Source organism: Symphalangus syndactylus, chromosome 7 (assembly GCF_028878055.3).
Source record: "Symphalangus syndactylus isolate Jambi chromosome 7, NHGRI_mSymSyn1-v2.1_pri, whole genome shotgun sequence".
NCBI lineage: Eukaryota > Metazoa > Chordata > Mammalia > Primates > Hylobatidae > Symphalangus > Symphalangus syndactylus.
Genome location: NC_072429.2, coordinates 13,716,273 through 13,733,487, shown reverse-complemented (window position 1 = coordinate 13,733,487; position 17,215 = coordinate 13,716,273). Strand labels below are relative to the sequence as shown.

Sequence of the window (17,215 nt, the reverse complement as noted above, 5' to 3'; positions counted from 1 at the left end):
ATGAGTGTGTGTATATATAATTTTGCTGAACCATTTGAAAGTAAATTGCAGTTATTGTGGCATTTCACCACTCAGCCTGCAGCTTCTAAGACCAAGCACATTAGGAGCTGATACCTTAATGAGGGAGCTTTTATATGAAACTATTAATATTAAGCAGGTAATACAAAGGAGCCTCAGCTCTTTCAGTTCTATGAGATGGTCTTTTGGAGAAGAGAGAAGACAGGGAAGAGATTCCACAGTGGAGCACGGACTGGGGAAAGATGAGTAAAGGCTTGGAATTGAGAATCCTAGATGTAATGTGTTTTGGGGGACAGTGAAGGCACCTGCCTTCGGCAATGAAGGACTGATGTTTGAACGTAAGGGTAGGTGAGGAGGATGGGTGGAGGGAGTCAGTTACAAATGAAGCAGGGGACTCAATTCTGTAGGTCTTCAAACATTTTTATTGTGCAACTGTCAAAATTTCTTTAGCACAATCCCCCATACATATTTATTTATATTTTATAAGTGTAATATATAAATTATGTATTTCAAGGAATCTGACCAACTCTTACTACCTGCACTGCTGCCAGCCTGATCCACTTGGATTATTATAATTCCTCTTAACTGCTTTCTCTGCTTTCTTTTTGCCCCGCTTCCCCCAGTCTCTTTCATCCCAGCAGAGAGATCCCATTAGAATTGGAATCAGATTTTGTCAGTCCTCTCCTCAAATCCCTCCAAATAACTTCCCTTTTCTTTATTCTTTATTTATTTATTTTTATTTTTATTTTTTTGAGATGGATTCTCACTCTGTCACCCAGGCTGGATTGCAGTGGCACGAGCTTTGCCCACTGCAAGCTCCGCCTCCAGGGTTCACGCCATTCTTCTGCTTCAGCCTCCCAAGTAGCTGGGACTGCAGGCACCCGCCACCACACCCAGCTAATTTTTTTGTATTTTTAGTAGAGACGGGGTTTCACCATGTTAGCCAGGTTGGTCTCGATCTCCTGACCTCGTGATCCACCCGCCTTGGCCTCCCAAAGTGCTGGGATTATGGGCATGAGCCACCGCGTCTGGCCATGACTTCCCTTTTCACTCGGAGTCAAAGCCTTTTAAGAGTGAAAGTCCTTTCAGAGGCCACATGGCACCTCTTTGACCTCACCTTTCCCCAGGCTCCTTGCTCTGCTTCAGCCACACAGACCCCTTCCTCTTTGAACTCCAGGTACCCTCTCACCGCCTGCCTTTGACATTACTTCTGCCTGGAACGCTCTGTCACCTTGTTCAGGTCTGCACTGAGACGCCACCTCCTCAGCAAAGCTTTTCCTGACCATCCTCTAAAATTGCAAACACAATCTCCAACCCCTGGTAGACCCTGTCTCCCTTTCCTGCCTTATTTTCCTCCGTCAGCACTTACTGGCCATCTGGCATATACAGGTAGATAATTGTTGTTTGTTGTGTGTTCATCTTGTTTGTTGTTTATCTCCGTCAGTAGCACGTAAGCTTCATGAGGCAGTGGTTTTTTTATGTATTTATTTTTTTGAGATGGAATCTCGCTCTCTCGCCCATGCTGGAGTGCAATGGCGCAATCTCGGCTCACTGCAACCTCCGCCTCCTGGGTTCAAGTGATTCTCCTGCTTCAGCCTCCTGAGCAGCTGGGATTACAGGTGCAAACCACCACGCCCAGCTAATATTTTTGTATTTTTAGTAGAGACGGGGTTTCACCATGTTGGTCAGGCTGGTCTCGAACTCCTGACCTCTTGATCCGCCGACCTCGGCCCCCCAAAGTGCTGGGATCACAGGCGTGAGCCACTGCGCCCGGCCATGAGACAGTGGTTTTTATCTGTTTTGTTTACTGTTCTCTGTCCAGCGCCTAATACATACACTGGACACTCAGTCAGTGAAAATCTGTTGAATGAGTAAATGAATGTGCCAATATATTAACCAAAGAAAATACACATACAGTGGCTCATGCCTGTAATCCCAGCACTTTGGGAAGCATAGGTGGGTGGATTACTTGAGGCCAGGAGTTTGAGACCAGCCTGGACAACATGGCAAAACCCCATCTCTACTAAAAATACAAAAATTAGCTGGGTGTGGTGGTGCATGCCCGTAATCTCAGCTACTTGGGCTGAGGCAGGAGAATTGCTTGATTCTCCTGCCTGGATGACAGAGTGAGACTCTGTCTCAAAAAAAAAAAAAAACACACACAGAACTTCTAAAGGATGAGTTAAAAATAAATAAAAATAAGAGTTCTGGGCCAGGTGTGGTGGCTCACACCAGTAATCCCAACACTTTGGGAGGCTGAGGCAGGAGGATCACTTGAGGCCAGGAGTTCAAGTACAACCTGGTCAACATATTGAGACCCTCCCCACGCCCCGATCTCTACAAAAAAATTAAAAATATTAGTGAGGCCTGGTTGTGCACACCAGTAGTCCTAGCTACTCGGGAAGCTGAGGCGGGAGGATCAGTTGAGCCCAGGAGTTGGAGGTTACACGGACCTATGATCACGCCACTGCACTCTAGCCTGGGCAACAGAGACCCTGTCTCTAAAAAAAATAGGAGTTAGAATATTTGGTTCCCAAGTTCTAGGAAATGGTCTTGCTCTTCTTTTTTTTTTTTTTTTTGAGACGGAGTCTTGCTCTGTCGCCCAGGCTGGAGTGCAGTGGCGCAATCTCGGCTCACTGCAAGCTCCGCCTCCCGGGTTCACGCCATTCTCCTGCCTCAGCCTCTCCGAGTAGCTGGGACTACAGGCGCCCGCCACCACGCCCGGCTATTTTGTATTTTTAGTAGAGACGGGGTTTCACCGTGGTCTTGATCTCCTGACCTCGTGATCCGCCCGCTTCGGCCTCCCAAAGTGCTGGGATTACAAGCGTGAGCCACCGCGCCCGGCTGGTCTTGCTCTTCTTAGGATGTGGACATGCCTGTTGGAAACCAAATGATGGTTGATGGAGGGGGGACGTCAAAAGGTCTTAAGTAGAGAATCCTGGTGATTGTTTATAGAATGAATGAGAAGGAGGAAAGTTTGAATTTGCCAGCAATTAAGCCAGGAGAACCGGGTGAATTTTGTTGCTGACAGTGGGAATGGGAAGGAGGAAATACACATGGGGAGAGATGCTTTAAAGTATAAATCCACAGTATTTGGTGACTGTGGAGGTGCAGAGGAGGCATGAGCAAAAGATGATGGATTTGAGGGTAGGTCGGATGGGTGAAAATGGCAGAGCTTCTGAGGAGTAGGAGATTCAGAAGGGGAGCTTTTAGAAAGAGATGGGAAGAGAATAGCATGAACTGAGGTTTAGAAATGTTGAAATTCTGCTGATGAGAGATCAAAGTGTAACTTTTTCCGACATGAATGGAGATGGGGAGAGCTCATCGCTGGAGAGTCATATTTTTAGAAGTACAGTGTTAATTTCATTACAGAGACTACCACCAAATGGGGTAATTACTTAGGTGTCAAAACTAATTGTCACTGCGGCCTTTCCTGTTCAGTTTCAGATAGATTTGGATTGGACATCTACACTGTGGCATCAACACATATCTCTTTAAATACAAATGTTTAATTACATAAACTTTTCCCAGGTGCACCCTGGGCACACCGCAGTTTGCTGGATATTTGAACAAATACAGATCCAATTTCTTGGTGTGCAGTCCGTGCCAGTTTGATAATCTGGAAAGGGGACTTAAACCATTCTGTGATGTTTGCATAGTTTGCTAGTTATTTAATGACATTTGCATTTTTTTTTTTTTTTAGGGTTATCATTACCATGTTGGTGACCTGTTCAGTTTGCTGCTATCTCTTGTAAGTAATTTTTTCTTAAGTAATTATTCTTGGTATTTGTAATGTGTGCAATTTACACATTTGTTTTATTGGAGCTCATCCCTCATGTAACATCTAGAAATAGTGTCCTAAAATTGAAAATATCACACTTTTCATATGCTTAGTATATTTATGTAGAGTTGTACAGATACTCTATCCTTCTGGGAATACAACTGCAGTTTAATTAGCACAAATGTTAAAGCTTATAAGTAGCTGGAAATTATAATATACTGTTTTATATTTTACTATGGTGAAGTATTTATTTATTTAATTATCTTTTGAGACAAGGTCTCGCTCTGTCGCCCAGGCTGCAGTGCAGTGGCGTGATCTCAGCTCACTGCAACCTCGGCCTCCTGGGTTCAAACGAGTCTCATGCCTCAACTACCTAAATGGCTGGGGTTACAGGCACACGCCACCATGCATGGAACAGAAATTGAGCTAGAATTATAACCAAGTAGACTAAGGATAATTTTTAACAATTCATTGTAAGCTGTATCAAAATATATGTATTGATCACATACCATAAAAATAATCCTAAGGATTTCTTTCAATTTAGGTTTTTGAGACAGGGTCTTGCTCTGTCACCCAGGCTGGGATGGCTCAATCACAGTTCACTGCAGCCTCAAACTCTTAGGCTCAAGCGATCCTCCTGCCTCTGCCTCCCAAGTAGTTGGGACTATAGTCATGCGCCACCATGCTCAGCTAACTTTTTTATTTTTGTAGAGATGGAGTCTTACTGTGTTACCCAGGCTGGTCTTGAACTCCTGGCCTCAGTGATCCTTCCATCTTAGCCTCCCAAAGTGCTAGGATTACAGGCATGAGTCACTACACCCAGCCAGGATTTCTTTCTAGAGTTTAGAACCAGTGATTCTCTTTTTGAAGAGAGCTTTCTAGCTTCCTGAGACTTCAGAGACATGGAAAGTATTGGTGTTCACAGAAGTGTTGTTTAGTGCCCATGTGAGGTAGGAAGCAACAGTTCTGACCCATCCTATAGATGAAAGACCATGACTTTTTTTTCCAGAAACATTTTAATAAAAATTGGCCATTTCCAAGAAGCACCCACTGCATGCCCATTAATAAAAGAGGACCATAACAAAATAAAAAATTTACCATATAGCTGTGATTTAAAATAGCTGTGATTTAAAGAGAAAATGTGGACACAAGCACATCAGCAAAGTCCAATATTAAAGTCACATTCTGGCCAGGATCGGTGGCTCACGCCTGTAATCCCAGCACTTTGGGAGGCCGAGGCGGGCGGATCACCAGGTCAGGATATTGAGACCAGCCTGGCCAACATGGTGAAACCCATTCTCTATTAAAAATACAAAAAAAAATTAGCTGGGCGTGGTGGCACACACCTGTAGTCCCAGCTGCTCGGGAGGCTGAGGCAGGAGAATCACTTGAACCCTGGAGGCAGAGGTTGCAGTGAGCCGAGATTGCACCACTGCACTCCAGCCTGGGCGACAGAGCGAGACTCCGCCTCAAAAAAAATAAAATACATACATACATAAATAAAGTCACATTCCTTCTTATGGGCTATGATTAGGAATCTGATTAGATATCAGAGTAAAAATACAAATGCTGAACTATTTAGGTCAAAGAACCTCTATAGAAGCATCTGTCTTCAAAGGCATTCCAATTGGAGACTCAATTTTAGAATAAGGCATAACACATATGTTAACAGAAGACATACAAGGTGATGAAAGAGGGATTCTACAATTCCCCACACATTCTGAACCTAATAAAACAAATCCAGATTTTTTAAAAATTACTTTTCTTTAAACAGTTGCCAAGACTGAAATCAAAGAGAAATAGAAGGCACAACAGTTTTGCTCTGGTTGTTATCTGGGTTTGGGGAATTTTTTTTTTTCCCAAATACAAATTAAACATGAAAAAACTATTTCAAATAAACAGTTCAAGAAAAGCCTATCAGTTGCATTCTAGACATTTAAAACCTGTATCGCAATTTAAATTTTAATGGTAAAAACAGTAGGTTTTAGAATTGTTTTGTGATACTATATCAAAAGAAAAATTCTATTCCTTTAATTCAGTTTTTAAACATACCAGTGAGAATCAAAATTGTCAAATTTTCCAATGACAAATTCTCCACACCAGAAGGTAGTCATGACTCTCAAAGAAGAAGCAATTTGGGTTTTTCCTGCCTTCAAAATGTTATCAAGTCTTATATTTCTCACAGGTTTTTGAAACACGTAGAAAATAAGAAATATTCCAATGAATGAAATATACCAAATGTCAGTAATATGCAAGACACATTCCTTTGGGGAAATGGCTATTAAAAAAAAATCCAGTCTGTATATGCAAAGTAAGCAAGGAAATTCAGTCTTTTTTTTCTTCTTCAAAAATCTGTTACTCCTAAAATATCATTCTACAAAATTGGAAGTGAAAGACTAAAGGTCAGGGGCCAGGCGTGGTGGCTCATGCCTGTAATCCCAGCACTTTGGGAGGCCAAGGCAGGCGGATCACCTGAGGTCGGGAGTTCAAGACCAGCCTGGCCAACATGGTGAAACTCCCGTCTCTTCCGAAAATACAAAAAATTAGCCAGGCGTGGTGGCAGGCACCTATATTCCCAGCTACTCGGGAGGCCGAGGCAAGAGAATCGCTTGAACCTGGAAGGTGGAGGTTGCAGTGAGCCAAGATCGTGCCATTGCACTCCAGCCTGGGGGACAAGAACGAGACGGTGGCTCACGCCTGTAATCCCAGCACTTTGGGAAGCCAAGGCGGGCGGATCACAAGGTCAGGAGATTGAGACCATCCTGGCTAACATGGTGAAACCCTGTCTCTACTAAAAATACAAAAAAAAATTTAGCCGGGCGTGGTGGCGGGCGCCTGTAGTCCCAGTTACTTGGGAGGCTGAGGCAGGAGAGTGGCATGAACCCGGGAGGCAAAGCTCGCAGTGAGCCGAGATCGTGCCACTGCACTCCAGCCTGGGCGACAGGGCGAAACTCCGTCTCAAAAAAAAAAAAGTTGTAGGCCAGGCATGGTGGCTCACGCCTGTAATCCCACCACTTTGGGAAGCTGAGGCGGACAGATCACTTGAGCCCAGGAGTTCAAGACCAGCCTGAGCAACATGTTGAAACCCTTTCTCTATAAAAAATTATCCGAGTATGGTGGCACATGCCTGTAGTCCCAGCTACCAGGAATGTGGAGGTGGGAGGATCACCTGAGCCCGGGAAGGCAAGGCTACGGTGAGCCGTCACTGCGCCAGTGCACTCCAGCCTGGGGGGCAGAGTGAGACCCTGTCTCAAAAAAAAAAAAAAAAGTTGTGATAAATGATGTTGACTGTTTAAACACTAAGGTCCAGCTGATGAAACTTTAAAATTTAGTCTTTTTTTCTTTTTTTTTTTGGTTAGAGTGTTAAAAGAAGCTTGTTCAGGTGATAACTTAGCCTCCAGAGTGGAACACAGGTTGCATGTGGAGGGAATTCTTATCACTGTGTTTGGCTCTACTAAAGAGTATATGAAGCCTGGTGTGGTGGCTCACGCCTGTAATCCCAGCACTCTGGGAGGCCAAGGCGAGAAGATCACCTGAGGTTAGGAGTTCAAGGCCAACCTAGCCAACAGCCAACCTGGTGAAACGCCATCAATACTAAAAAAAATTTTTAAAATTAGCTGTGTATGGCGGTGTGTGCTTGTAGTCCCAGCTACTTGGGAGGCTGTGTGCTTGAACCCGGGAGGTGGATGTTTCAGTGAGCCAAGATCGCTCCACTGTATCCAGCCTAGGCATCAGAGTGAGACTCCATCTAAAAAAAAAAAAAAAAAAAAAAGAGTAAATGAGGGCAGATACATGTATCATCAAGAACTTATTTTAGTATGATGATTGACCATCAGCCTATCCTACTGAATCGCCTATGGAAATCAGAATAAGGGAGCGCCATATCAATCCAGGTGTCAAGGATTGGTCTGTCATTGAAAAGGCCTTTGTTTTTATTGCTTTGAAGATTGCTGCAATGTGAGCAGTAAGGTCAGTGGTGGTACCTTATAAAAGGGAAAATGGGGGCCGGGCATGATGGCTTACACCTGTATTCCCAGCGCTTTGGGAGGCCAAGACGGGCAGATCACAAGGTCAGGAGTTTGAAACTCCTGGCCAACACGGTGAAACCCCATCTCTACTAAAAATACAAAATTAGCCCCATGTGGTGGCGGGCACCTGTAATCCCAGCTACTAAGGAGGCTGAGGCAGGAGAATCACTTGAACCTGGGAGGCAGAGGTTGTAGTGAGCCGAGATTGTGCTATTGCACTCCAGGCTGGGCAACAAGTCTCCATCTCAGGAGGGAAAAAAAGCAGGGTGGGGGGAATGATTGCACAAAGGAATGACTTGAGATTTAAACCAAAAAAGGACCAAAATATTTTGTGACTTCCTTGTTCTCCATAGTCTTTGAAATGTGGTTAATTTTCATGATGTTCTCTTCAAAACAAAACAAAAACGTTTCTAGTCAGTCTCATGTCTTGTATTTCCACTTTTTTTTTTTCTTTCTGGACACAGAGTCTTGCTCTGTCACCCAGGCTGGAGTGTAGTGGCGCTACCATAGTTCACTGCAGCCTCAAACTCCTGGGCTGAAGCAATCTTCCTGCCTCAGCCTCCTGAGTAGCTGGGACTACAGGCACACACCACCACATCTGACTAATTTTTTTAAATTTTTAGTAGACGAGGTCCTGCTATGTTGCCCAAGCTAGTCTTGAATTCCTGAGCTCAAGCAGTCCTCTCACCTCAGCCTTCCAAAGTGCTAGGATTACAAGCGTGAGCCACCACGCCCAGTCATATTTCCACTTTCAAGTATAAAATGAATAATTGGATTTGAGCCCTTGCCTCTTGCTGTCTGTCTAGACGTTAGTCCATTTTTTTCTTTGTTCCCAAGTTCTGGTGACTCCTCTACTGACAGTGGATCAGCACTGTTAGTGGTGTATTAATAAAGGTGGTACACAGTGTTCCAACATTAAATGCTTCTGGAGGCCATTTTATGGGGAAATCAGCTGGATAGTATTGACTTTATGAAATCATTTTTCTTTTGTTTCTTTGAAATCTGATCATACATCCTATTTAGCATGATATCTGAGTGAAAAATGTGGACGGAATTCAAATCCCAAATATTTTACATACCTTATTCCACAAAGGAGTGAGATTCTATTAAAAAACAAAATTGAAATTCAAAGGAAACTTCACTGTTTGGCACTGGTACATTTTCTTGAAAATGCCCCTTTTCAAGTAAGGCACACCCAAAGAGACTTTGGCTTTCAAAGTCATGTTTTGAAATGCATTCATGGACTTTTAAATTGCCTTCTGTTTGTTGCAGTTTTTTCTGTTGCCAGTTTGTTCTAGTTTAAAGTTTGATTCTGTGAGGCTTAACTTGTTTGAGCTCTGTATAAATTAGGTTCTCTGCCAGTAGAATCCAGTTTCTGTTAATAGTTCAGCAGAGGAAAATCTGAATGTTATATCTGGTTCCCGCTTTAAGGCACAAGATCACTTTTGTCTCTTAAACATACAGTCTTGTTAAGTTACTATACTATATTTCTGGTCTTAGGTTAATTTTTAATGTTGAATTTTGTTGTTGTTTACTCAGAGTCACCAAGCTCACATGAAATTAGAAATGTATTGTGAAGACACAGTTGTTTCTTGGAAAACATGCTGTGTCTTAGCACTTGACTAACTGTAAATCTTACTGGCATCATGATATAGGAAAATAAATACTATGTAAGAATCAGGAGACCTAGGTTCTTTTAGGCAAAAGGATACTTGGCACGATTATGTTGTAGGGTGGTTTTGTGAGTTTTAAGTAAGATGCTGTGTGTGAAAACTTACAGTAAAGCACAATAAAAATCAAAGTAATATTATCAGTGATTTTTTTTTTTTTTTTGAGATAGTCTCACTCTGTCAACCAGGCTGGAGTGCAGTGGTGAGATCTCAGCTCATTGCAACCTCCACCTCCCAGGTTCAAGTGATTCTCCTACCTCAGCCTCCTGAGTAGGTGGGACTACAGGTGTGTGCCACCATGCCTGGCTATTTTTTGTATTGTTAGTAAAGACGGGGTTTCACCATGTTGGCCAGGCTGGTCTCAAACTCCTGACGTCAAGTGATCCACCCACCTTGGCCTCCCAAAGTGCTGGGATTACAGTGTGAGCCACCGCCCCCGGCTAATCAGTGATCTTTAAAATAAGTTATTTTAATTCAAAGGACTGTGTTATTTGTAAGCACAGTTTGCTTACAGGGCTGGTATAGTGAATATTTTACTTAGCCTTATTAGAATTCATTCATTCAACGTGTATTTATTTAGCATTAGTAGGCACTGGATCTGGACACTACTAAAAATACAAAATTAGCCAGGCGTGGTGGCACAGTGTAGCAGTGAATAAACAAAGCAGACAACCTCCCGTCCTCTTTAATGAAGAGAAGCAGATAAATCAAGAGCCAGAGAGGCCCAATCACTCCCCTCATTGCCTTTCATTTCCAAATACTCATTTCCACAGATGCCTACTCAGTTATGACCTCAGAAGATTCCCCCTTACTCATTCTTTAGCCCTCCGTTGCTGTCCATCACACAAGGACCTGCACAGCCCACAGAAACTCCACCTCACATGTCTAGGAATTTGCAAATCCAGAGCTGAGCCTCACCTCCCTCACTGGCCTTTCTGGGTCCTGGCTCTAGAGCTAGTTTGAGCACAGGACATAATCACTTCCCAGGGGCCTGGGTGCACCGCTTTGGTTTCCAACCAAGTAGCCACATGTGGTGGCTCACGCCTGTAATCGCAGCGCTTTGGCTGATCGGTTTCAGGGCTATTTAACATGTATTTCCTTTTTAAACTTTCTGGTTTTGAGCTTTTTTTTTTTTTTTTTTCGAGACAGAGTTTCACTTTTGTTGTCCAGGCTAGAGTGCAATGGCTCGATCTCAGCTCACTGCAACCTCTGCCTCCCGGTTTCAAGCAATTCTCCTGCCTCAGCCTCCCGAGTAACTGGGATTACAGGGATGTGCCACCACGCCTGGCTTATTTTGTATTTTTAGTAGAGATGAGGTTTCTCCATGTTGGTCAGGCTAGTCTCGAACTCCTGACCTCAGGTGATCCACCTGCCTCAGCCTCCCAAAGGTTTTGAGCTTTTTAAACATACTATTTTCTCTATATATAGAAAGGTTAGGATAATGAACCTTCATTTGCTTACTACCCACCTTCAAAAATGATCAACTCATGGCCAATCTTGTTTTATCCCCACACTTTTCCTCTCCACCCCAGATTATTCTGAAACAAATCCCAGATATATCAGTTCATCTGTAAACATTTCAATATGTGTCTCTAAATTTTAAAAGTACAACCACAATACCATTATGCACAAAAAACTTAATTCCTTTGTATCATCAAATATCCTATCATATTTAAATTTCCGTAATTGTCTCATTATTTTACAGCTTGCTGGAATCAAGGTCCACATAAAGACCACACGTAGCAATTGGTGGATGTCTCTCAAATTTCCCTTTATAGGCTTCTCCATATCTTTCTCTTTTTTCTTGGAAATTTTAATAGAAAAACTGGGTTGTTTGCCCTTTAATGTTGCAGTCTGGTCTTTGTTAATTGCATACTCATGGTGGTAACACATTCTTCTGTATTTTCTATGAATTGGTAGCCATATCTAGAGGCTGATCAGATTTAGCTTCAATTTTTTGACCAGTCTCCTTCATAAGTGGTATTGAGTACTTCCAAGAGGGGTACGTAATGTCTGATTTTTCTTTGTATTATTGGCCATCATTTATAATATTCTGTTTCTGTAATTTCTTATTCATTAATTAGCTAGACGATATCCAAAACAGAAGCCAAGTCTGGTGGCTCATGCCTGTAATCTCAGCACTTTGGGAAGCTGAGGCAGGAGAATTGCTTGAGGCCAGGAGTATGAGACCAGCCTGGACAACATGGTGAAACCCTGTGTCTGAGGAGGAATCAGCCATAGGGGAATTGGAGGGAGGGCTTTCTGCAAATGTAAAGGCACTGAGGGGTAAAGAGCTTGGGATAGCCGGGGACAGGGGTATCGCACCTGTAGTCCCAGCTACTTGGGAGGCTAAAGCAGAAGGATCGCTTGGGCTCAGGAGTTTTGAGACCAGCCTGGGCAACACAGCAAGGCCCTGTCCCTTTTTTCTTTCTTTTTTTTAAGCAGCTTGGAATGTTCTGGCAGGGTAGCGTTGGGCCTAATAGTGAGGTGGGGAGTGGTAGGTTCAGAGTTTATGTAAGGCCCAGGCCAGGTGGGATTTTATGATGTGTAGGTCCTTGTGTGATGGACAGCAGTTAGGGGGCTGAAGGATGAGTGAGGGGGAATCTTCCGAGGTCATAACTGAGTAGGTATTTGTGGGAACAAGTGGATGGGGGAAGCTGGGAAGTGAATGAAGGGGCTGTGAGGGGAGTGATTGGGCCTCTCTGGCTCTTGATTTGTTTACTATCTGCTTCTCCTCATTAAAGAGGACATGGAGGTTGTCTGATTTGTTAATTCATTGCTACACACCTAGTGCCCAGATCCAGTGCCTGCTGACGCTAAATAAGGAGTTTGGATTTCATGTCAAGTGAATAGGAGATGCTTTAAGATTTTTAATGAAGGAGTGGTGTGAATGGGATGATCACTCTGGCTGCTCTGTGGAGAACAGACTGTTTGGCGGGGAGAATGGAAGCAGGAACACCTGTCAGGAAGTGACTGCATGCATGCCAGTAGGAGATCACCATGGTTTGGTCTGAGGTGAAGAGAGGCACACAGATTTGAGAGCAAATTTGGCAGGTAGAATTTATTGGTCATACTGATGGATTAGATGTAGGAAGAATCAGAGATGGCTCCCAGTTCTAGGTTGGGCCATTTACTAAGATGATCCTGACTTGGGACAGGATGAATTTGAAGAGAGATTCAACTGGTACATGCTAATTAGGACTGAGATGGCCATAAGATGCCCAAGAGTTGTCAAACAGGAACTTAGCTAAAGCAGAGAGATTTGAGGCCATGAGAACACATAGAATTACCTAAGGCAGTGGTTCTTTGCTGGGGTTGCTGCTGGCATCCAGGGATAGAGGCCAGGGATGCTGCTGAACATCCTGTACTGCACAGGACAGCCTCACTTTCCCCTAGTGAAGAATGATGCAGCCCAAAATTTCAATAGTGCTGAGGTTGAGAAACCCAGCACTAAGGGAAGGGGTAGAAGAGAAAAGTAAAGAAAAGATCCGACGAAACCTGAGGAATGCCAACATTTTGATGTTGTGTAGATGAGGAAGAGTCAGAAAAGGGCAACCTTGAGCCTCCTTTGGTGAATGAGGGCGGTGCCTGGGAAAGCATGGAGGGATCAGGCTGGTAATCAGCAAGCTTGCACTTCATTTGCCTAAGGACATGCAGTTGCACTTCTTTTTTTTTTTTTTTTTTTTTTTTTTTTTTGAGACAGAGTCTTGCTCTGTCGCCCAGGCTGGAGTGCAGTGGCACAATCTCGGCTCACTGCAAGCTCCGCCTCCCGGGTTCATGCCATTCTCCTGCCTCAGCCTCTCCGAGTAGCTGGGACTACAGGCGCCCGCCACCACGCCCGGCTAATTTTTTTGTATTTTTAGTAGAGACGGGGTTTCACCGTGGTCTCGATCTCCTGACCTCGTGATCCGCCCGCCTCGGCCTCCCAAAGTGCTGGGATTACAAGCGTGAGCCACCACGCCCGGCCAGTTTCACTTCTTTAGAGTCAGCTTTTCACAAGGTTGGGTGAAAATTGTTAAGAGGCAGCACAAGGGGAGCAAGGTTGTTACTAACTCCAGTCACCAAAGCCCGAGGTATCTGGCCTGTAAAAATATCTCTGCTTCAGAGAGCCTGGTGAGAAGGGATGGGAAGCTGGGTTTCAGTTAAGCTAGAGGGAAAGTGCTGGAAGAGGAGGTACATGAACAAGTAGCAGATCATTGAGCAAGAGTTACAGAGAACACAGTGAAAGGATTTGGAAGAAAGGGGAAGATTTGGAAGAAAAGGAAGGGATGCACCATTGTTGCATCAAATGGTGAGATGAGCGCGGAGCAGTCTGGGGATGGGGTCATAATAAATGGTCCTGGGAGGTTTCAAATGCCGGTAAAAATTGAGGTAAGGAAAGATATGAGACCTGTTGAACTTAGTTTTTATATTCTGTTCTTAGGCGAGAACTGGGACCTGAAGGCTTTCCACAATAGCTTGGCAGGGGAGAGGGTTTTGGCAGTTAGGCATGACTGCTTCTCAAGGCTGTAGGCACTAAAATGGTACAGGTCATGCTTTGTTTTTGTTTTTCTGTTTTGTTTTGCTTTGTTTTCCCAATATAGACATCCAGTTGTTGCTGCACCAACTTTTGAAAATCCTTTCTCCGTGAAATTGCTTTGCATTTTCATCTAAAATTAGTGACTATATCTTATGAGTCTGGCTCTGGATTGTCTCTCTGTTCATTGATCTCTTTGGCCTTATGATAATATACTGTCTTGAGTATTGCAGATTTATGTTAAAATCAGAAAGTGTGAGTCCTCCATCTTTGTGCTTCAAGATTGTTTTGGTTATTCTAAAATAGCCACATATATTTTAAAATCAACTAGTCAGTTTCTACGAAAAAAAAAACAACCTGTTGGGATTTTAATTGGGATTGTGTTGAATATATCAATTTGAAGAGAACTGACATCTTAATGATGTTGGGTTTTCTAATCTCACTGGTATCTCCATGTCCAGCCTCATGGGATCTCTTCATTTATTTAGGTTTTCTTTTGTTTCTTTCAAAAATGTTTTGTAATTTTTGGTGCAGAGATCTCACATGTCTCTTGGATTTTTGGGGTTTTCGTTTTTTAATAGAGATGGCATTTTGCCGTGTTGCCCAGGATGGTCTCGATCTCCTGGGCTCAAACGATCTGCCCACCTTGGCCTCCCAAAGTGCTAGCATGACAAGCGTGAGCCACTGCACCTAGTATGTCTCTTGTTATTTTAATGTATCAAGTATTTTAATGTAATTTTTGATGCTCTTTTAATGAAGTAGTTAGGAATTTATCAATTTTTATTAATCTTTTCAAATAATCAAAATTTTATCTTGGTTACTACTTTCCTGTATCTTTTTGTCCTTCTATTTCATTGACATCTGCATGTTATTATTTCTTTCCTTCTTACTTTGGATTTAATTTCGTCTTTTCTAGTGTAAGTATTTAATACAATAAAATTCCCCCTAAGCACTGCTTCAGTGATATCCCACAAATTTTGATAAGGTGTATTTTCATTTTACTCCATTTGAAATATTTTCTAATTTCTTTTGTAATTTCTTTTTTTTTTTTTTTTTTTTGAGACGGAGTCTTTCTCTGTCCCCCAGGCTGGAGTGCAGTGGCGCGATCTCGGCTCACCACAACCTCCACCTCCTAGGTTCACGCCATTCTCCTGCCTCAGCCTCCCGAGTAGCTGGGACCACAGGCGCCCGCCAACACGCCCGGCTAATTTTTTGTATTTTTTAGTAGAGACGGGGTTTCACTGTGTTAGCCAGGATGGTCTCGATCTCCTGACCTCGTGATCCACCCGCCTCGGCCTGCCAAAGTGCTGGGATTACAGGCTTGAGCCACCGCGCCCGGCTCTTTTGTAATTTCTTAGACCAATTGGTTATTCAGAATTGTGGTGGTTAATTTCTAAATATCTGGTGCTGTTCCAGATGTCTTCTTATTGTTAATTGATTTCTCATTTAGTTCCATGTGGTCAGAAGATATACTCTCTAAGATTTCAGTCTTTTGAGATTGGGACTTACTTTATGTGTATGGACTATCTTGACAACCATTTGTGTGCAGTTGAAAAGAATCTATATTCTGAAGTTGTTGGTTGTAGTATTCTATATCAGGTCAAGATGGTTCAAATTTTCTATGTCCTTATTGTGTGTGTGTGTGTTGTTTTATCTACTACTTTTAATTATGAAAAGAGGGATGCTAAAAATCACCAGCTATGATTGTGGATTTTCCTGTTTCTCCCTTTCTTTCCTCTTGAATTCTGATTGATTTACCCTTAATTCAAGATATAATCCTTTAGGATCCTAGTTTTTGGAGGGGGTGAAGATTTTATTAAACTGTACTCTGGGCCGGACACGATGGCTCACGCCTGTAATCCCAGCACTTTGGGAGGCCGAGGCGGGCGGATCATGAGGTCAGGAGATTGAGACCATCCTAGCTAACACGGTGAAACTCCGTCTGTACTAAAAAGACAAAAAATTAGCCAGGCGTGGTGGTGGGCGCCTGTAGTCCCAGCTACTCAGGAGACTGAGGCAGGAGAATGGCGTGAACCCGGGAGGCGGAGCTTGCAGTGAGCCGAGGTCAAGCCACTGCATTCCAGCCTGGGCGACAGAGCGAGACTCTGTCTCAAACAAACAAACACTCTACTCTGGATGGGCCCTGAGCCTTGTCTACTGTTTCCTGTGCCCTGTGAGATCTGTAAACAGAAGCTCAAGTCTATCTTGTTTGTTACATACACTCAAGGTGTAGAAAGCAACCTGTAGTCACCTTCCTCTCTGAGTACCTGCCTTCAGTTGGGTTTTGGGGGTTTTTCTTTGGCCTGAGAATTGCTTGAATTTCTTATGGATACATTTGAGATGTTTGTTTGTAGGGGAAGGGAAGGGAAATCTAGGCACCTGGCCCAGCATATTACTTGCTATATGGAAAAGTTTATTTTTCTTAGTCTGACTTTATAATTTTTTCCTTTATAATTTGGCAGATAAGAGGAATTTTAGACTTTGAGCTGGAAGGTCTGCTGTAGAAAATAAGTATGGAGAGAAAAAAGGAAAGGTATTTCAAGTTTAGAATTGGCAAAAATAGGGTATATTCCTTTGGTAGTGAAATAGCCATAGGTTGGCATTAGGTTAATGGAAAACATGTTTATGACTTTTTTTATTTTTATTGAGACGAGGTCTCGCCATGTTGCCCAGGCTGGTCTTGAACTGCTGAGCTCAAGCATTCCGCCCATCTCGGCCTCCCAAAGTGCTGGGATTATGGGCATGAGCCACCGCAGCCAGTCATGTTTATGACTTCTAATCTGAAGCTTGGTCTCCTCTTCCAAGCTCTCATGGCTATCAGAATTCAGTTCTATGTGCTTATAGAACGGAGATGGCAGTTTCCTTGCTGGCTGTTAGTTGGGACCACTGTCAGCTCCTAGAGGCCACCTTCATTCCTGGCCATATGGCCCCTCCATTTTCACAGCCAGGAAAAGAGAATCTCCTTTGTGTCAAATCATCTCATCCTATAGCAGTCTGCAGTCCAATAAGGAGATAGAAACCGCATAGTCGGTTAAGCAGGGTGAAATAAATATAAAGAATTATTTTTTTCTTTTGTGAATTAGGTAGCCACGTAAACCAAAATAGGTTGAGAAAGATTTCAGAATTATTATTATGGCAAAGAGTTACTAAAAGATATAAAGAAACTATATTTGGTTCCCTAGGACTGAGGGAGAGTACCCAA

At 43.2% G+C, this 17,215-nt stretch overlaps 1 protein-coding gene across 1 annotated transcript in view; it reads left to right on the top strand.

Moving 5' to 3' along the window:
• Positions 1 to 17,215, top strand: part of ATP6V0E1 (ATPase H+ transporting V0 subunit e1) — a 52,868-nt gene that overhangs the window by 7,856 nt on the left and 27,797 nt on the right. Inside the window, exon 2 of the mRNA XM_055285232.2 lies at positions 3,722 to 3,769. Within this exon, the coding sequence (XP_055141207.1) occupies positions 3,722 to 3,769 (48 nt within the window). The remainder of the gene's footprint in view (positions 1 to 3,721; positions 3,770 to 17,215) is intronic.